This window comes from Rhipicephalus microplus, chromosome X (genome assembly GCF_043290135.1).
Source record: "Rhipicephalus microplus isolate Deutch F79 chromosome X, USDA_Rmic, whole genome shotgun sequence".
Taxonomy (NCBI): Eukaryota; Metazoa; Arthropoda; class Arachnida; order Ixodida; family Ixodidae; genus Rhipicephalus; species Rhipicephalus microplus.
In genome coordinates, this window is record NC_134710.1 from 482,648,837 (window position 1) to 482,671,015 (window position 22,179).

Below are 22,179 nucleotides of genomic sequence, written 5' to 3' on the forward strand. Positions count from 1 at the left end.
TGTGTACTGTATAACTGCATTACTACCTTTCAAGACCAGTCAGTCCTCAACAACGTATTGTCGTTATTCTGCGATTGGAGCTCAACGTGGCAAATGCCCATAAATTACAAGAAAACTGTAGCTATGGCTTTCTCAAATAAAAAACAGCCTCTCAGTTTCAGTTATAACTACAATGAGTCCACCCTAGCACATGTGAGTGAATTCAAATACCTAGGCATCACCTTTACACATGACCTTAAATGGGGCAAACATGTTGATCAGATAACTTGTCAAGCTCTAAGGAAACTTGGTTACTTTAAGCGAAGATTGAAAAACTCGACAAAAGATTGTAAGTTAACTGCCTACAAGACACTAGTGAGAGCGATGCTCGAGTACGCCTCTGTGGTTTGGCCGCCTCATCTTGAGCAAGATAAAAACAGGTTAGAATCTGTGCAGAATAAGGCTATGCGGTTCGTTTTTAACCGTTATGATCGGGACTTCTCCCCGTCTTCACATGCTCATTTGTCGTCACTTCATTCACTGGAACACCGCCGTACACGTGAGAGTATTATCTTATTGCACAAGATTGTACACAAAATGACCCGCATTCACGCGCCCTTATCTTTCGCTGATGTACCAGCACGCACAACCCGTAGTACAGACGCTTTGAACCTTGCGCCCTTCAGGTCTCGTTTGGATTGTTTCAAATTCTCTTTTTTTCCGCGTGTGGTGGAAGTTTGGAACAAGCTTGATGGTGCATTGCGTAGACTGAACACTGTAGAGTTCGGGAAAAATTTTATGTGTTAGTCACATAAATTTGTGCGCACTATTGTTTGTTTCTGTGCTTTCATTGATTTTTCTGTACCCGCTTCAGCAATGTCCCAGGCATGGGACAGCAGTACTTGTAAATAAATAAATAAATAAATAAACAAACAAACAAACAAATAAATAAATAAATAAATAAATAAATAAATAAAATATATTAAGTAATGAGAAACATTGCATTATGAATATCGTTTTTAAATTATTCTAAGAAACCGAAATCCGCTAACGACCGAATACAGTTGACTTTTCCAGTCACCACGGAAGAGAAAAGTATCGCATTGACGTATCGAATTGACTCCAACAGTATTATGTATTCATATTGTACTTCCACTTCATATCTTGCCGTGACAGGCTGGTGCTGCCCTTGGTATTCGTGGCGTGCTGTTTCTCCCTGCTGCCAATGATCGCTACGGGACCTACCACTACTCTCGTATACGACCATTTCTATGCAGACGTCACTGGATACTGGTGGGCTTTCGTCCTGAACATCCGAAACATGTATGAAGAGCTCACACACGTACGTACAGACTGCTATCCTTATAGTCTGAGCCCATATTGCAGTTGTAATTGTTCAGGAAAGAGGTATAAATACAAGAGCTCGCTTTGTTTTGTTGTCACTGCAATGTCTCTGAAACAGTTGTCACTCCAATGTTCTCTTCTTCAATTGAGGAGTGCGTCGTATTTTGTTCATCAGTTGTGGCAGTCGTTATGAAAATCCCACCTCAGGGTTGTAAACGGGCTGGACATTACTGCCCTGCCAAACAGTCAAGTGTGTATCAGTGCTAGTTCAGTGAGATAGTAAGGATTTATGCCTAGGAAACGGTGCAACAAAAGGACGATAAACACAGGTGATGAAGATCACACGAAGATAGGCGCCTGTCTTAGTGTGTTTTTACCATTTGTAATCGTCTCTTCCTTGTACCGTTTCATAAGAGTGTGAAGTCTGGTAGCAATCACCGCATGTCTTCAATTCATGATGCATATATTGACGCGCACGCGTAAGGATTTTTTTTGCCAATACTGTAAAAGACTGACATTTATTTAACATGAATGTGTTTTACGTGGGGGTCCATCATATCAGTGACGGACTCTTGTCACGAAAATGACGTCGAAAAAATACACATTATCAGAGACAAAGAAAGAAGGTCCTTCAATTGGAGTCGAACTTCCGGACTCTCGGTCCACGACAAGTAATTACGGGCTTGGTATCGACTGTGTGACGGTCACATTTACAGAACTGTTTATAAAAGCAATTTTTGTACCTATCATTCACCTGTCAGAATGCTCTTGCTAAATTGAGGTAATACATGATGACCGTGAAATCCTCTATTACTTTCTTCAAAGAGTCGTTTCTATGAGTTCACCCCGTATGGCGCTTTGCCAAAGGCAATGCACTTTTGTCGACGCATTAACTCGTGGTCAAGTGGTCGCCTTACCTGCAGCGCCGGTTTCTCTCTTATCACACATCAATACAAATAAAAAACCTCGTGACCTAACTTCATGTGTGGATGTCCCGTGTTCATTCAGTGCTGCATGTCTTTATGGCTGTCGCACAGATTTCTAAGATTCTTGTCCCACCGTACAGCTACTACAAGTATCTATGAACACTGAGGTATTAAACGATCTTGGGCACTAGTCGTCGAAAAACAAATGTAACACCAAGCGTCAAACTTGTGATATACCTTCCAAACACCAGTAGACATTGCGTAAGCTCCCTTTTATCACCGTAGAGGAAAGTAAACAAGCAAATAATTCTTTAAGTACACGTATCACTTTCATTCTATACCAAATACTATGACAAAAAGGTAAGTCCAGTTTCTTATTCATTTGTTTACAAATACTGCTGTCTCAGTTGTTGAACTGAGTACAGATGTTCATCACAATGAACAAATGCTACTACATACAAAGTTACGCAATTATTTTAACACTAAAGTGTTTTATACCAGGGTCCACCATGGCTCCGCTGGCGTATTTCTGTCGCGACTACGATGTTGTCAAATATATTTTCCAGAATGCATAGAAACGAGAAGAAAAGCAGCACGTGCGAGGCGTCGAGCCAGCATCTCTTTGTCTACAGTGCGCGGCGCTAACCACTACTTCATCTAGCGTACGTTGTCAGGAATGCTAACAGCAAACCACATATGTATATATATATATATATATATATATATATATATATATATATATATATATATATATATATATATATATATATATATATATATATATATATATATATATATATATATATATATATATATATATATATATAAAAGGCTTATATGCAGAAGAATAACTTCGGTTGCCGCAAGGTTATAAATATGAAAGTAGATGCGCTTTCACATAACAACTGTTTATTGTGCCGACGTTTCGACAGGAAACCTGTCTTTTTCAAGGCATATTACTATTTACACATGTTCCGTTCCTTTTTATATCCTGTCGAGACAGGAGTTGAGGGGTCAATTTAGAGAGAGAGAGAGAAAAAAAAAGAAGAAACAGCGAAACGGGAGGTCAAACAATAAATAGAATATAGAAAATCTAGGAGAAGAAGCAAGACCGACACTGCGTAATTAGAACGGGGCAGCATTTCAACAGAGTAGGGCAGAGGTAGATGAGGAATGTCATCATTGTCAACAATACCTCCCCCGCACCCACACTTCCCCAAGTGGGCAGGGAGCCCCCGTTTTTGTATTTCACCTTTCCGTGTAGTCCGCTGGCAGCTCGTTCCTCTTTGAAGTGTATGACAAGTTAATGGGGAGGGCTTAAGCGCTTTAAGTGCATGCTGTTGGGCGTCGGGAGGAGCGAAAAAGCCGGTGAATGAGGCACCCCCATCGATATTCATTATATGCATTGGCTCCTTGTCAGTGAAGGAACAGAATGTGCGTTAAAAATGAAAGGAGCAAAAAAAAACCAGGGGGGGGGGAGACTGTACGACATCCGAGACAGTCACCACACAGTTGCGGCTCACTGGGAAGACATGCGTGCATGCACGAAAAAGTTAACGAAACCACCTAGCTGTCAGCTCCTTGTCAGTGAAGGAACAGAATGTGCGTTGCAACTTAAAGAAGAGAAAGAAAAAGAAAAAAAGAAAAAAAGAAAGAAAAAGAAGGGGGGGGGGGACAGTACGACATCCGGGACCACTTATCTGTGCGTTCCGGCTGTGCTTGATGAAGCAAATCATTTCTATGTTGTCAGATGCATAGGCCAAAAGCTTTGTTAGCGGGTAATATTATTGTCGTAATGAAACCGGACTGATTAGAGAGAAGCGTTTGCGTCTTTTAGCGGTCGTAACGCAGACAGAGTGCCTGGGTGTTCATTTATTCCGTATTTTATCGTGTTAAATTTGTAGATAAAATAAGATTCCCGTTGTTCCCGTTCTCTGAGTGTTCGAAAGTTGTTTTCTAGTAGTGTAACCCTGATGTCATGAAACCCTGATGTGTAACCCTGATGTGTAACCCTGATGTGATGTGTAACCCTGATGTGTAACCCTGATGTGTTGTATACAGAAGGCCGAAAAATATAAAGGATCATTTAATAAATTCAAAGATAGGTGTGAAACCTCCAATTGGGTGTCACCCTTGCGGAAAAAGCAGATGCAGGGTATGCAAACACATGCAGACAACGACAGTGGCGAAAAGCACCCACTCGGATTTTAAGCACAGGATACGAGGTGCACTAGACTGTGACTCAGACAACGTCATATACCTCCTGGAATGTGGGGTAGGTAACAATCAATACGTGGGCCAGACAGACACTCCGTTTAGAATTAGATTCAACAACCATCGGGCACATGCACGATCTCTGCCAGGCCTTCCACTTTCAAAACACTGCACATTAAAAGACCACAGCTTTGATGACATTAGGGTTACACTACTAGAAAACAACTTTCGAACAATCAGAGAACGGGAACAACGGGAATCTTATTTTATCTACAAATTTAACACGATAAAATACGGAATAAATGAACACCCAGGCACTCTGTCTGCGTTACGACCGCTAAAAGACGCAAACGCTTCTCTCTAATCAGTCCGGTTTTATTACGACAATAATATTACCCGCTAACAAAGCTTTTGGCCTATGCATCTGACAACATAGAAATGATTTGCCTCATCAAGCACAGCCCGAACGCACAGATAAGTGGTCCCGGATGTCGTACGGTTCCCCCCCCCCCTTTTTTTCTTTTTTTTTCTTTTTTTTCTTTTTCTTTCTCTTCTTCAAGTTGCAACGCACATTCTGTTCCTTCACTGACAAGGAGCTGACAGCTAGGTGGTTTCGTAAACTCTTTTGTGCATGCGCGCATGTCTTCCCAGTGAGCCGCAACTGTGTGTTGACTGTCTCGGATGTCGTACAGTCTCTCCCCTCCCCCCCCCCCTGGTTTTTTTTCCTTCTTTAATTTTTAACGCAAATTCTGTTCCTTCACTGACAAGGAGCCAATGCATATAATGAATATCGATGGGGGTGCCTCATTCACCGGCTTTTTCGCTCCTCCGGACGCCACCAGCATGCACTTAAAGCGCTTAAGCCCTCCCTATTAACTTGTCATACACTTCAAAGAGGAACGAGCCGCCAGTGGACTACACGGAAAGGTGAAATACAAAAACGGCGGCTCCCTGCCCACTTGGCGAAGTGTGGGTGCGGGGGAGGTATTGTTGACAATGATGACATTCCTCATCTACCTCTGCCCTACTCTGTTGAAATGCTGCCCCGTTCTAATTACGCCGTGTCGGTCTTGCTTCTTCTCCTAGATATTCTATATTTTATTTAATGTTTGTCCTCCCGTTTCGCTGTTTCTTCTTTTTTTTTCTCTCTCTCTCTCAATTGACCCCTCCCCTCCTGTCTCGACAGGATATAAAAAGGCACGGAACATGTGTAAATAGTATTATGCCTTGAAAAAGACAGGGTTCCTGTCGAAACGTCGGCACAATAAACAGTTGTTATGTGAAAGCACATCTACTTACATATTTATATATATATATATATATATATATATATATATATTTATATATATATATATATATATATATATTTATATATATTTCATAACTTCGGTGCGTTTTAGTCATCAGTAGCCAAATGGCATGAAGATATATATCCTCTTGATCTTGGGAAAATAATCACATTCTCTTCCACGCGCGCGTTTCCTCCTCGATTCTCCTCGCCTGCTTTCCATACGTGCGGCACACGGCGCCGTTTTTCACCGACGCTCCTACGGGCGCACCGCAGAAATCAATGGGAGCGAGTCATTTGCAGTAGCTTGCGCACCACACTAGTGCTTGATTTTTTCAAATGGTGATAATAAAATTAAGAACACTGAGGCTACCGTTCAATGAAAGGTTAGCTTCTTCCAAAGGTTGAGTAAGTAGGGCATGCTAATTAAAAGTTTTTGTGGGCGTCCTCCAATGCGGATATCTTTCTGTCACATGATAACATGGTGTACGTTTGCATTTGATGTAGCTCTGCTTGTGGCATGTCTGTCTGTGTTCAGATTTTTTTTCGAGCTTCTGCGCCAGTATCAGACCCAGGCACTTACAGCGTCACATATTGGTCGCTATCGACGCGCAGATTATGATGACATTTCTGGTGCAGAGTTTCTCCTCGGGCAAGTAATCCGATCACTAGTTATTTTTGATGTAAACGGAAAAACGCAGTTCTGATTATTCATTTTTTTAAGTTATACTTAAGACTTCGTGGATGGTAGATCGTTTAGCCATGTGTTCATTTTCTCGGCGTGGAAGTAGCTTTGCGCTTCGGTCTCCAAACTGAACAAGACCTTCGAGCGATGTCATCCCAATTAGGTGTCACCAACAATGTCTCATCTACCAGAGAACCTGAAACACAAGAAAATAACTAATTAGAACTGTGTTTTGATGCTTTGTCAAAAAACAAGTGATTGGGTTACTTGTGAGAGCCGGAACTCTGTACCAGAAATGTCATCATAATCTTCGCGTCGATAGCCGTCAAAAATTCTATCCGGACTGACTGATTCTAGCCAGAAGTACCCATGTGGCACTGGTATCAAATATATTATAGCTTCTTATTGGAGAATGAAAGACATGATAATGCAGGCATGACCAAAACAATTGCGGCCACGGTCTCCTAGAAAAAGGCTCATTCACTATCACCGAGCTATAGTTCTTTTTTACGTTGCGCCTCTGCAATTATTTCCTTCTCTCGATGGACCACACCTGTTTGATGATTTTTGTGTGTTAATTTCCTTTTAAGAAAACAAATAACAATAGAAATACCCTTGTGGAAACAAGCGCGAATTAGTGTCAACTCTATTCAACCAATAATTTGCTTTCTCGAGCAAACGTTTTTGGAAACGATTCCTAACAGTCACAAAAAGCGTGATCGAGAAGCAGTGTCAACCCACCTAATTGTTTACAGCGGAAGCACATCACAGTTGGGCATTTTACACGGCTGCCGAGCTGCATGCGAGGGGATAAAGGATGATGTGAATATTTTATTTATGTATTTTACTTATACATACTGCAAACCAGCATGTTGGTTCAGGCAGGAGGGGCGGAAGAATTATTAAGTGATTCGTAACAGCAAAAAATCTACAAAAACGTGTATCCGTAAGCTAATAGATGTCACAGATCGGTGAAACAGCAACAAAAGTTATGGCAAATTTGAACACTCTAACAACTAAGTATATAACGTTCCAGCGATGTACCAAAATTGTCAGCTGAAAATATTTGATGAGGCAGTGAATTGCATTTATCCACTGTTTTGGGAAAATAACTGTATTTGTAAGCATTAGTTCATCCAAATATGGGTGCCACGAATTTTTCCTGTTATCGGCGGATATTCCTAGCAGAGGCTGGCTGAACACAACAATGTATATTTAAGGCAACTTTCCCTGACAATTTAGCAAAAAACGTTAAACAAGTCAACTTTCTTTTTGTTTCCCACAAAGGAAACGAATAGCCGAGAAAAAATGACAGCATATCCATGAGGTGAACTATGACAAGTGGGGTGAAGCATGCGGATGGACGAACGGACGCATGGACGGACGTATGGATGCACACATAGACGCACGAAAGTAGGGATGGACTGACGAGCGCTTTCTCTCAATCATCATCAATCACTCTGTGGATATGCTGTGACACCGTTTTCATTAACATCCGATGCAGTGCAAATGGATACTAAGATGACTTCGACGACACAGGACATACGACCCATGGCGCAAGGAGATTCGGCACTAAAAACACGTATGTTGATAAGACAGCCAATACATTATGTCAAATAGCATACGGTGATGATTTGGTACGAACAATAACAAAGACGCCTTACTTCGCAAAGCGCAATGTTCTTTGTCGGAACAAAAGTTTTCCTGCCGACGTTGGGCAGCCTCTGCTGCTTGCGTAAGTCATCGTGTTCTCCTTGGGGTATTATAAAAGTGCGTAACTATTTTTACTGTGATTGTCTCAGCCATAGGCGAACAGCACGGCATAGCGCCCACCCAAAGCACAGAAAACAAAGCGCGCGCTACGTTTGTTACGTGGATCGTCGGCGAAAAATAGCATGCGCTAAAAAGAAAACACAAGCAAAGCGCATGATGCACGTGTCTCCAAGGATAACCGCGAAGGAGACCAATCATCGTGCAGAACGAGTGTTGGAGACCGGAAGAACGCCAAGGGGGGCGAGAAGGAAGAGAGAAGGTCGAGCGCGTGCCAGCGGGTACAGTGTATGGCGGTACTTTCCCAAAATCAAGAGGTGTTAGTGTCGGCTGCACTATTAATGTCACCGCCTCCAGCGTTTCTATCAGTACCGCCTCTACGGAGCATGGTCTCTACTGCGCGTGCGCTTATCGTGATTTGGGAGAGCACGAATATCACTTTGCGCTGCTGTGGCTGCGTCTGCAAAAGCAGCACGCTGCTCAAAAGCAAAGGAGGGAGAATTGTTACAGTTGCTCGCACTTGTCTTGTATACTTGGGCGTTCCATTCGTGAGTGTTTCCTTATATTTGAATAGCGCGCTTCAAGTGTCACGTTGTACCAGTTGCTAGTCCGCACGCGTCTTTGTGTATGCTCATTTCGTGCGTACTTTCTGCTTAAGGTGTGTGCGGCAAGTTTCGGCCTGGTTGTCATTGTTCACAGGATTTTGCAATTTGTTGCTGTAGCGTTAATTCCTTCGCCCTTTGTGGCGAAGCAATGCACAAAAAAACTACCCCTGTGAAGACACGTTTCGCTTTCGTGTTATACCGATACCTAGAAGAAGAATTAAGCACATTTTGACACGAAAGTGTTTTGTGCCGGTGTCTACCAAGGTTTCAGGGACGTATTTGCATCACGAGAATGACGTCAAAAATACGCTTTATCAAAAAATAAAAGTTCTATCAATGGACTTCGAACCAGTGACTCCTTGGTCTTCGACAACAGATGCCGAGCTATGCGTCATTGCCACATGCGTTGCATGCCTTAAAAATGCGCCTTTTATATATACCACTGTCCCCTCACAGTGTTCTTGCTCAAGTGCAGTTATGCATAATTACAGTGGTGCCCACCGTTAGTTTATTCAACATGCCATTTGCCCCGCCGTGGTTGTCTAGTGGCTAAGGTACTCGGCTGCTGACCCGCAGGTTGAGGGATCAAATCCCGGCTGCGGCGGCTGCATTTCCGATGGAGTCGAAAATGCTTTAGGCCCGTGTGCTCAGATTGGGGTGCACGTTGAAAAACCCCAGATGGTTGAAATTTCCGGAGCCCTCCATTACGGCACCTCTCATAATCATATGGTGGTTTGCCGACGTTAAACTCCACATATCAATACGCCATTCCTAAGCGCCTGTCACATTCGGTGCGTTTCGAGTAGTGGAAGTTCGATTTTGTCACAGCCTTAACAAACAGCCAAGTGGCGACCTTTACCATAAGCGTCAGCGTCACTCATAGCATCCATCCATACCAAATAGCTCTCTGGTGCCCACCGGCTTTATTCTGCTTTAAATCCGCGTTCTCCACGTAGGCTCATTCCACAAACAATCGGGGCCGGCGAAAGGAAAGACGTGACATACGTTGCGTTTTCCTCTCGTCGGGAATTTGAATTTAACTCTAACGTTCCGTGAGCAGGCGACCTTAAACCCCGTTCGGCGACCAATACGGCAGGCTCTTCTGGCTGTGAAATTGTTTCTCTGGTTCCACTTTCAGCGTCAACTACCAGAGCTGCCACAGGCTTCAAGGATCTCGAAGGCTTATTTATTCTTTAATAATGCTCGTTCGTTGTCGAAATGGAAATGTATGACTTAGCGGCAACGCGGGTACATCGATGTTAAGCAGTGCTATAGCTAAACACCAATAGACATTGCGTAATGTTTTTATGTGAATGTACAGTAAACAATGAACTACTTCCCTAAGGACACATTTAATCTTCGTTTTTTACCGATTTATAAGTCGGAGGGTGAACCATGTTTTTTTTTTCAAATTTCTCAGTCCAAGCTTAACAGTGCAGGGGAAAAATAAACCTTACAATAATCAATATTAGATTTGCAGGGGTCCACATGGTCGAGTACGGCCTGCAACGGTTTCAACAAAAAAAAACGGGGTGCCACAAGACTCAAGGTAGTTTGCACTATCTTACTGCGAATGCAAGTTCACCGATGTTCGAGGGACTGAAAGAATGCGCATGTGAAGCTGTTTTCGAAGAGCTGCCATTCAGGTTATTTGTATGTGTCTTTTTAAGTTTATCGCTACAATTACATAAGATATATGAACTACGTACCACGTGGCACTGTATTAATGTATGTAAAATAGAGAGGCTGTTTCATATTTGACTAGGTCATGGCTAGTCTTTTTCAAGTTGAAAGGCATTTGCCAGATTGCGCTTCAGTTAAAAAGCAATCACCAAAATTGCGCGATTGCTAAGCTTTGTCTTTCAGAGTTCAGTGCGATAGCGATATCCTATTCCTCTCGCATGCTTCAGAACACTCAGTGCATGAAATTCTTTCGAACTTGGAATTCATAAACTACGTAATAGCGCAATAACATGTGTGCTTTCAGTAGGGGTGACCGATTCTAAATCATGAAGTCATTGTGATGATCACACGTTTCGACGCTCAATAGCACTGTATTCCTGTACCACACATTATTGCTGGAACAATTCATGTTTATTGTGAAACATGTATACAAGACACCTGTGTATGTAAAGCATAAAGTTACTTTCAGTGTGTTCGCAAGCAGAATTTATTTTCATTGTATTCACTGGCAGACGCATGGCTGTGTGGTAGACCACCCACTTGCCACGCAAAAAAACCTCTATCGATCCCCACTCAAACCCATAATTTTAAACGATAGTTTTTGTTGGAACATTTCAACGCCAAAAACTCAGTTTGTCTGCCTGTCGATTGATTCGTCTGTATGTCCACCAAAACGGCTCAAGTTACACCACTTTCTCACGCCCACTAACACTGATCTGGTTTCTGTGTTCATGCTTGTGAGATTTGTCGATTGCAAAGCAAATATAGCGCAAAACTGTGGCACCATATCAAAATGTCAATCTTCTGCAGCGTGTTTCTTCATTCTAGAAAAGGCCTACATAAGTAACTTTAAGGAGTGTAGCGTTTATAACACTGCGCTGAGAATGCGACGTACGGTATGTATGAAAAGGTGGGTGTTTCCAACCCTTTGCTAAGACGTATACGCTGCTGCCACCTAACTATTGTATTGCACTTCACAACATATGGCCTCCGAGATTAAGTGCGCACCCCACGCATTTTCCATATAAAAAGCCATTCTTTCGTTTTCCAAGATTACTGTCAGATGGCGCTCGTGTCTTTTGCTGCGCCTCCAGAAGCTCACCCACCTATTTTCTAGCGCATAACGTCACATAAGTGTTTTTTTTTTCACTTTCTCCAGACGGAAGAATATCGTCTCTCGTCGACATTAGCAGTCAAGCATGCAGATACGGAGTCAATTTTTATTCCTTGTTTTTACTTGCATATTTTTTTTTGTCTTCATCAAGTTGATGATAATTTTTCGCTCACAACCGACGACACCAACGCTGACAATTGCTGCGAACAAGCTCTAACGCTGTCGCTATAAAACAATATTACACGCATCATCTCCTCCAGCAGGTGGGATTGTTGACTGGGTAGTCGTTTGTATACAATCGAAGTTTCGTTAGAGCGTCACGGATATTAGCTGCTACGCCATATATGTAAATAATTAAAAAACGGCCCCTGTACGAGTCTTTCAGACACCCCAGCAAGATGATTTTTCGCTGTGAAACGCCGCGAATTTAAAGCTTGACAATACGCCGTTTCTTATACAAGTGACTTCCTGCCACCAAAAATAAATTTTACTAAAACTTAACACCGAGTCAAAGCTCTCAGATTATTCTAATTATATGACGTCAAGTAGTGCATAGTCGTTAAGAAAAGCAGCAATGCCGTGCATAAACTCAGGCGATTCTGCAACAATAGTTTCGCGGGTCATGATGTGGACGAGGGAAGCAGTTGTCTTCTTGAAGGTGAGATAATTTATTTCGCCAAATGTGTGGCGGCAATTCACGCTGTACACTTATATTGGCGAACACAAAGCGTAGGCCATTGATAGCTCAGCTCATCATTTATTTCTTTCAACGGGAGTGCAAACGCGTGCTTATCAAAGGGAGCCGTCGTGCTGCGGCGCTGCATAAGGGGTAGCGCTGCTTGCATCACACTTGCTTACGAGCGCTTTCCCCGCAGATGCGATAGATGTGTTCCATACCTACTACATTATTGTAGGTCTCTGATGTTTGTTCCTTCGTACTCCTTGTTTGTGGCTCGAAGCAACGCCGCAACCACATCAGGGCGCAGCGCATCTAGTAGCGTTGCAGTGACGCTTCCCCATTGGTGGCCCGCATAGCGCCACGAACGGCGACACGCCATAACAAAACACAGTATATTTTACAGAGCCAACATGACCGCCAACATAGTGAACACGAGAAATTTCAGACACCGCCCCTTGGTTGTGTACACAACTGAACTAAATATTACTTCGTATGGTTTCCGCTGCGAGGCACTGCATGACGGGACACCCTCCCCCTAGACAGAAAGCACGCGCGAAGGCTAGGCGATGTGCGAGAGCCGGTGAGGGATTAAGGAGAGGGTGGTGAACGGCTGGATCAGGCGCATCTTGCTGGTATTGATAAAATAGAGGAGGCGGAAGGTAGTCTGATCTATTGAAACGAGCATTGGCATTTACACATGTGGCATCGAACACTGGAGCGTTATCTATCGTGGCCAAGTTTGTTGCATTGTAAAGAACCCAAGTTCAAGTTTGCGAATCGACGACGGAAACGCCGTGCCTGGCTCTGGAACGGAAAAATTGAGCATAGGCACGGCATCATGGCGCAGGTGATTTTGAGTGTTTTGCCGAAGCGGGAGCGCACGCGACACGCGCAGCACGCGTTTGGCAGCTCGTTCGGGAAACTTCAGCACCGTGCAGTCAGTTTGGCTGGCAACAACGAGGCGCTCGCTGCACGAAGTTACCTTTCCGCGATGGAAGAAACGACGTCACGGAAGCGTCGGCGAGGTGTGAAGTATTGTTGTGTCGTGTGCTGCCAGAACACACAGTAAAATTTTTTACACCCACAAGGGTGTAAATGAGCTTGTCCCGTGGACGACACCCTAAGGGTGTTAATTCAGCACCTTCCAAAAAGGGTGCTTTTTCATGCACCCTTAGAATAGGGTGTACATGTAAAAAAACTGTAGGGTGTTACAAAAACACCCTTAAGGAAGGGTGCCTTCGATGTCCATCACTTTTTTAGCACCCTCTGAGGAGGGTGCGAGAAGGGTGCACAAGGGTGTTGAGTGCCCATGGCAGGGGTGCCAGTATTTATTTAGACTGCACTAATAGATATCGGCATGCACTGATTACACACTACTTGAAGAAAGTGGTCCTGATTATCAATGGTGCGCCACCTGTCGAGCTCCATTCATTGCGTCTGGGCAAATATAAACACGTACTATCGTGTATGAACTTGTGCTGGATCTATATATACTTCACAGTATATGCATAATGCGCGTTACAGAAAATGAAGCCTTGCTGCCCTTGTATATTGCGTTTATTAATTAGGCAAATAAAACATAAACTGTTCTTCTGCCACACAACTTTTTCACCTGATATACGTTCACGTATACGTACACTACACATGCAACACCTCAAATGTTTATTATATTTATTCAGTTTCACTTCATTGACAATTCTTTGCAACATACAATTACACTGGTTTCAGTTTAGTATACTGCTTCAAGTACATAATGACTACAAATGAAATATACGCTAATATATCCCTATAATTCTTTCAAGTATCTACAATCCCAGTGGTTTCCAGTTTAATACTCCTTCATGTACACAATCGGTTAATTGTAATGAAATACAGGCAAATATATACTTATGATTCTTTCAAGTATATACAATCAACATGATTTCACTATATACGCCTTCATGTACACAATCGTTCCCAAGAAGTGATGCACACAAAAATATACATGGATAGTGTTTTCAAATGTATACAATCACAGTGGATTAAGCTTTGTATTCCTGGATGTATAACAATTGGTTATGAGATATGATGTACATGCAAACATATACGGGTTTTCGCACATATAACTTTAGCGAATACTTAAGAAACCAATACAATGATCAGAAACACAATAAGCTAAAAACGAACACAAAACTGAGTCAAAACACACAAAAAACAAAAGATGTAATGCATAATTATGGCTAATGACACAGCTGGGTCACTTTATGCCAAATGTCCCAGCCATTTTGGCAACCATCTCAAATGTATTCAAAAAACTCGTGCTGCATTGAAAATAGTGAACTTCTGGAATATTTAGGAGAGGAAAAATATTTGGTCACGTGGCTGCCCTCTGAACTTCCTGGAATGCCGTCTAGGTGTTGTATGTGAAAAATGTTATCTTAAAAGCACCGCTCCTTCTTTCCATACGAAACTCGGTCTACGTGTTACGTAACAAAAGCTTAATTTGGGAGAGTTGGTTCATCGTGGTTGTGTGCTAGTCACAGCGCGACAACTTTAGGAAGAGACAGAAAGGACAGGAAAGAGCACCGACTGTCAACTGAATTTAATGAATGTGCTACGAGCACTTTTATACGGAGTACAAGAACCGTGTTCATGCGAGACGACACGTGTGAGCACTACAACATAATCTTAACTGTGAAAAGAATACTCCCTCTCGGAAAGGATAAGTGAACGTGTAGTGATGCACTGATCATTGGTTTACCTGATAAAAAATACTTCTACAAACGTTAAATTGGCATTAAGTAAACCTATTCTCGTGACGAATGGGGCAAGATTGACTATTCCTGTTGCTGTTTAGTACACACACTTTTGAAAGCTTGCAAGGGGTGGAAAACAACACGCTAATATCATATCTGCTGGCTATTTTTTTAATTGTGAGACACATGATGTGGTATAACATGCAAAGGTTTTGGTCATTGTTTTTTGTTGGTCCTGTCTTCTTTAACTTTACTTTCTGCAGGAGGGTTTTGCAAACGGGTGTGATGATTCTGTTGGGATACCCAGCATCTTTTAGTCTTTTAATCTGGTTTTTAAACCTGACCTCACCCTTGTGCTAACATGACTTCTGAAGGGTGGCCTGAGTACATGTGGTATCAATTCCTCTTTCTACTAATTTTGAATGCCCACTATGAAAAGGCAGAACATTCTTAGCACTCCTGGGCTGATAGCACCAGCCAATACCCCAACAGCATCATCACACTTGTTTGCGAAACCCTCCTGCAGAAAGTAAAGTTAAAGGAAACAGGACCAAAAGAAAAAGAGAATGACCAATCATCTTTGCATGTCACACGGTACTACGTACATAAGGTGTCTCACAATTTTAGGAAAAGAGCCAGCAGATATGACATTGTTGTTTTCCACCCCTTGCAAGCTTTCAAAAGTGCATGTACTTACAGCAACAGGAATAGTCAATCTTGCACCATTCGTCACTAGAATAGGTTTACTGAATGCCAATCTAATGTGTATAAGATGCCGCTAACATGTGGAAAAGTAAACATAGGACAAACTGGGCAATGCTTCAATGATCAAGCAAGACAGCATGCTTTAAATGTTAAGAAGGGCTATAGTAGTCTCATGGCCGGGTACCGTAAAGAATGTAAGTGTAGTCCTAGGTTTCATAAAACATGGTTTTTGAAAAAAAAGCAAGCAGAAAAATGAGAGATTTTAGAACTCTTTATCAGGAAGGCCAAGGATCGATGCATCAGTACACCTTCACTTATCTTTTCCGAAAAAGAGTATTCTTTTCTCGGTTAAAATTATTTTGTCATGGTCACACATGTGTTGTTGCAAATGAGCCCTGATGATTGATATGTAGGGTTTAACGTCCCAAAACCACTATATGATTATGAGAGACGCCGTAGTGGAGGGCTCCAGAAATTTAGACCACCTGGGGTTCTTTAACGTGCACCCAAATCTGAGCACACGGGCCTACAACATTTCCGCCTCCATCGGAAATGCAGCCGCCGCAGCCGGGATTTGAACCCGCGCCCTCCGGGTCAGCAGCCGAGTACCTTAGCCACTAGACCACCGCGGCGGGGCTGCAAATGAGCCCTGGTCTTGTGCTCAGTATAAAAACGCTCGTAGCACCTACAATAAAATTCAGTTGACAGCGCTCTTTACTGTCCTTTTTGCGATAAGATTTTTATTACAGAAAAAAATTTAATTTTCTTACAATTAAGGTGTAATGATGAGTTTTCATTGTATCACAACATGGAGCAAATTGCATCTCAATACGGACAAAAATCACAATTTTGTGAAATTCGTGATATTTTCTCGTATATTTCAGCAGCTTGAGAGGTTTAAAGATATTTTTTCCTCAAAATATACCTTCTGTGGAGTAAGTATTCGCTGCTCAGATATTTATACAAGGTGCAATATTGCACTAAAAAATGCAAATGCAAACATAACACATTTTGGCTTTATTCTTGGAAGCGAATGTGGCAAAAAAATTGCACTATTATTATTGAGCTTGAAATACCTTACAGAAGCACAGTTACTTAACAGGTAGACCGAATTTGCTTTAGAAAAAATAAGCGGTAGTTTTAAAACGAAATTTTCCACAAACAGCACACAGACGGCATTATGCCAGGAAGTTATAAGCCAGCCACATGAACAAAACTTTTTTTCTCGCTGAAATATTCTAGCAGTTCACTGTTTTCAACGCAGTAAGTCAGCACTTTTTTTTTCAAATACAATTCAGATGGTCGCCAAAGTGGCTGGGACGTTTGGCATGGAATGGTCCAGCTATATTCAAGCAAAATAACTTACACAAATAACAATGTTTGTTCATCTACCATGACCACACTAGAAAAAGTTGTTTAGGCATTGTGACACTCAATTTTTTAGCGTCGTACTGCCTGAACAACTTCTTTGATAAACTCTAAACTCACGCCGAGAAAAAGCCGCTCAATCACGGTGGATGTTAAAGGCCTTGAGGCCGTAGACAATGTTGAAAATAAAAAAAATTAACTCATCAGTGCTGTCACTTCTTCTTCGTCATTACTGACACGGAAGAATTTTCGGTTATTCATGTGGAGGTTCAGGAAGTAGGCTTGCTCTAGGCTGGGGCCGGGGGTAGACTACGCAGGACGTCAGCGGCACCCTCTCATCCTGTGATAAGAGCAAATATGACTTCTCATAAAAGGATGTTCGTGCTGTTCTGGCAGCACCATATATAAAGAATGTGTAGTGTGTATCCTTCGAAATGGCGTGTAATTGACATTACACTGAACTCGAAGCATACAACCCATACATTCCAATAATTTCGTATGATAAAGATAAGAGTTTTCCAGCATACAGCAAATTCCCGAAATGAGGTGAAGTTGTAAAACTACAGCTCGAAAATGGCACTTACGAAAGCCTGAACTCACCTAAGAATGAAATTCCTTCTAGGGTAGTGAGCCAGTGTGAAAAACAATTCCTAAAGTGCAACGTTAAGAACACGTAACATTAATCAAAATGCACAAGAAACTTACCTCTTTATGTACAAACAGTGAAGACATCTCTGCTTTCTCTTTTACATCAGAACAAATGATCTTAGGCGTGGCACTAGCGAAGAGGTCTGCAAAAAAAAAGTAAAAGATCTACTGACTTTAATCACGCCTCTAACAATCTGAGGAATTGTTACAAGTCACCAATCAGTGCAATTCTGACTGCCTCTACAAGGGCATCAAAAATGAACAATTTTCTCGTTCTTTCTACTCTAACAAGACGCTCCGTCAATGGAATCTAATCCAAATTTGACGCTGTGCTTCCTATTTGCCTGCTTTCTAGACGTAGGGCTGCGAACATGTGTTTTGTGCACCTAATCTAGCACAGAAATTCGTCATCTATAATTCAATCATCTTAATTCATTGTAATTTGATAAAAGGTGTGATAGCTCGTCCAGTTTTTAAAGAGTTGTGGGCCTGCAATAGGCACTGCCTTGCACGTATGAAAGTACTTCTTTTTTAAAAAAAAATTCAAAGCTTGCTTTCAGAAAAAGCGTCTGGCATATTTCGACAACCAAGCCCATCCTCTGATGGCAATCAGGGGCACGCTATTTGCGATTATTGACTACGGGATTTACAAACGTAACCCGTGCCTAAATACTCAGTTAAACACAATCACGCAAGTAAGAGCGCTCGAACGACACCAACGCGCGCGGACGCCGACTACGTTGCAGCAGCCATGGCTTATGCTAGAGCTACCGCACATAGCTCCGACAGTCACGTATACTTTCTCGATTCTGTTATAACGCCGAACATTATCGCAGATGAAAGCGAAGCACGAAAACAGCAAACAGAAACGAGGGAAAACAACGCACGGCGATGGCCACAACAACGCGCCTTTGGAAGTCTGCTAGATCTTTCCCTGTTGCTGGTGGCACTTGTCCTAATAGCTTAAAAGACCGAGGCGCACGTGCTGGGAGCATCCCGGCATATCAGCACCTCTAGCTATACCGTCTTTAAGCAAAAAAAAAAAAAGCCATTTCGTACAGTACACCTCTGTACATAATTTTTGCTTTTTCTTTTTTTGCGCTTACACCTACAGAAGCACGTTGCACATTTGAGTATTAATAGAAATGTTATTACGATGTAGCCCAAAGCACATCTTAAAACAATATCAATCACTTTGTGCAGTGTAGAGACCATGTGCGATCAGCAACTAATCCCGCCCTTGTTAAGTGATCACATCACTCACTGAATGAGTGATGCAGGCACTTACACAACATCGCGCATAGCAGTGTGAACTCGTTAAGTCACACGTTTAATCGGGCATCTGCAATAGGCCCGCGAACGCATGCTGTTGTAAATGGCTGGCAGCCTACTTCGGCAGAGCTGCTGCAGGCGCCCATCTAGCGCTGTTTGATTACTATTTACGAAAACAGTACACTCACCGTTAACAGGCCCACGTTGTCCGTGTCCGCCAATCCATGAATATTCCTTAATCCGAGCATCACTTCGAACACGGTGTCATGTGTGACCACCATTCAATATGCGCCTGTTCGCTAGAACACACACAGCGACCAAGACCCCAGACCAACGCAACGCATTTGAAAGACGATGAGACAGAAAGAGCGACGTTGAGAGAGAGAAGGAGGAGGCACTGGCGGCGGCTAAAGCCCCGCGGCGGCGCCGCAGCTGTCGACGCAGGTGTTCGGTGACGCAACTATTCGCTTATCTACGCCGCCGTTGTGGGAGCAACGCTGGCCGGGGTGAGTGGGGGGGGAGGGGCGGGAAACCCACCAGGACGGCGCCGAAGAGCAAACGCTATGGCGCATACGGCGGACGGCCGTTCCTCGCGGAATGACTCCTTGTAAATGGCAACTCTCCTTCCAGCCAGTCGCACAGCGACGCAGGTTATTTACCAGCCTCGGGTTCTTGGAGTATTTTGACGGAATGCGATTGCAGTGGGCGGAAAATAGTGAAGCAAAACTTGCGGAAAACAAAGTGCACCATGGAATGGCCAGAAACAATAATTATTTCGTCCTCGGTGGCATTAGCGGGAGAGCATCGCTACACCTTTTTCGAGAGGAATTTCTTTTATTTGCATTGTCTGTGTCTGGCACTTCCGCGTATGGTGCCGCAAACACTGAATGCGTAGTCGAAGCTAGAACGAATTAATCCACAGTCGCGGATGTTTAGAAGGCTTGTCACGCACCACGAAACGTGCCGAGGTTGTTATAACAAACTTTTTGCTGACCACATGATCAGCACATAATTCCATATGGTTACCCAATGAGCTAGCTAAGCACCTGTAGCAAAGGCAGGGCACGTTCTTGTTAAACGTTGTTAATATAAACGATGGTTGTGCATAAGTGCAGTGACAGCTTTCCGTGCGAATTGGTCATAACCCACGTTTTCGAGCGTTGAAGCCCCTCAGCGGACCTAATCAGCTATCACAGCAAGTTCGTAAGCAACGATCAGGTACGAAAATGTGCAGCTGTTTTCCATGTACTGAATAGTCCATGTACAGTGCGTTGACAACCGCCATTCCTAAAGCCACCTCCTATATAGACTCCCAGTATGAACAGGTGTGGGACCTTAAACAATAAGAAGCAGTGCCTCCCCCCCGCACACACACACACACGAAATTCGAGGGCGCACGGGCTGATACACACGCATACTTATTCACAGGCGCACACACATACACGTATACACACATACGGCCATACACACACGCGACCGTAAACGCACGCATGCATGGGCGTAAACATGTGCACAGGCACGCTTAACACAAGCACGGACTCGCACATACACGCGCACGCACACATGCACGGGTGTACACACAATCGCGCTTACACGCACACACACACCCATACTAGGGCGAACATTATTTGTGTGTATATAATCCATAGCAAACATGCAGCTTATAACCAACACCAAGGAAAGCTTTCGTAACATGGATTGCAGTTAATTGCCATTATAGATGAAACGCGATTTGCTTCTGCTGACATTCGGCTATATTCGGAGAGCACCTTCACACATTCTAAGTCAATTAGGCTGTCATTTAACGCAAGGTCCACATATCCGTGCAGTAGCTGCGCTGCTCGGCCACCAATCCGAAGGTCGCGGGTTCGATGCCGGCCGTGGCAGTTGAATTAAGGCGGAGGCGAAAAGGTAGAAGCCTTTGCACTGTGCGATATGAGCGCTCATTAAAGAACACCAAATGGTGAAAATCTCTTCAGCTTTCCACTACGACGACCCTCGTAATCATATCGAGGTTTTTGAGACGTAAAATCCCAAATATTATAATTATGTGTTCTTCTTATGCTGCATATTCCATCTGATGAATCGGCACCTACACCCTTGTCAGGCACAAAAGCACCCTTAGAGCCTATTTTAGGGTGCTATTGAGGCAAGCACCCAAACAAAGGGGTGCTTTTTTTCAATCGACCATTTATGGGTGTTAAAGGGTGTTGCAAAGGGTGCTTTCTCGTAAAAGCACCCTTTTTACACCCTTTTGGGTGCAAAACTTTTTACTGTGCAGTGCAGACTACATCAAGGGACGCTCTCCATATGTAACGCTGTATTCATTCCACGGAAATTTATGCCAGAGAACCTAACACTGAGTCGCGTTCGCAAAAATTTGAGCAACCGTGAAACGGGAGCTGAAAAAACGAGGCGAGCACTTCAACTTGACTTGCAGTGGCTAAACCTCAGCTTGCTGCACGGAGAATGCTTCCATGGCATGGAGGACATGGCTCTAAAATTTCTCAGACGTTCTCATTCCATGACCATGTTAATCTATTTTTTATTTATGTTAGTACACAGCAATCATTTTCATAAGACAGTACACGGCTGCTACTGCTAGATACCACATCAAAACAGAAATTATGTGATGTTATAAACGACAGCGCAGCACATCGAAGAATACGCGGTTTAATGTCGACAGAATGAGACTCACTTCGAGGCGTACATTGCACATGGTGTTGTCATGGGGCGGAGAAATGCATTTCGCCGTGGCCCTGGCGTCCTCGTTTTCTACTGTCTGCTCCACATCATAAACATTACTTACGAGCTTTACTCTTTTTGTTAGATAGACTTTACCAAAAGGCTTGTCCCGATCAGAGAACTTTTTGAAGCCGCATTGCAATTGGTACAGTGTGAGGTGACTCAAATGCACTGCGCGCGCTCTGCACGAGCACGTAAGCGAGCGGCAGAGCAATGGCGGGAAGAGAAAACGTGTGATATACCTTGGCATCTGAGATGGTGGGCATACGGCAGATTTCTCTCTCGTAGTCCCAATTGAACGGAGAGCGCGTGTTTCCGCAGGTTGGCGTAACCCACTCTTTTCTCCGCATCACGGCACTCTTTCTTTCGGTCGAAAGAATTTGATTTAGACTGGCACGGTGGATGGATGTGTTTTTTGA

The 22,179-nt window shown here is 43.2% G+C and overlaps 1 protein-coding gene across 3 annotated transcripts in view; it reads left to right on the forward strand.

Annotated features, from left to right (window-relative positions):
- The window catches only part of LOC119160789 (O-acyltransferase like protein), a 625,262-nt gene that overhangs the window by 488,337 nt on the left and 114,746 nt on the right, over window positions 1–22,179 (forward strand). For all 3 annotated transcript variants that reach the window (XR_005108333.2, XM_037413024.2, XM_075880874.1), the window contains one exon: window positions 1,156–1,321. Coding sequence is in view for 2 of the 3 variants with exons in the window: in XM_037413024.2 (XP_037268921.1) it covers window positions 1,156–1,321 (166 nt within the window). In the remaining variant the exon portion in view is untranslated. The remainder of the gene's footprint in view (window positions 1–1,155; window positions 1,322–22,179) is intronic.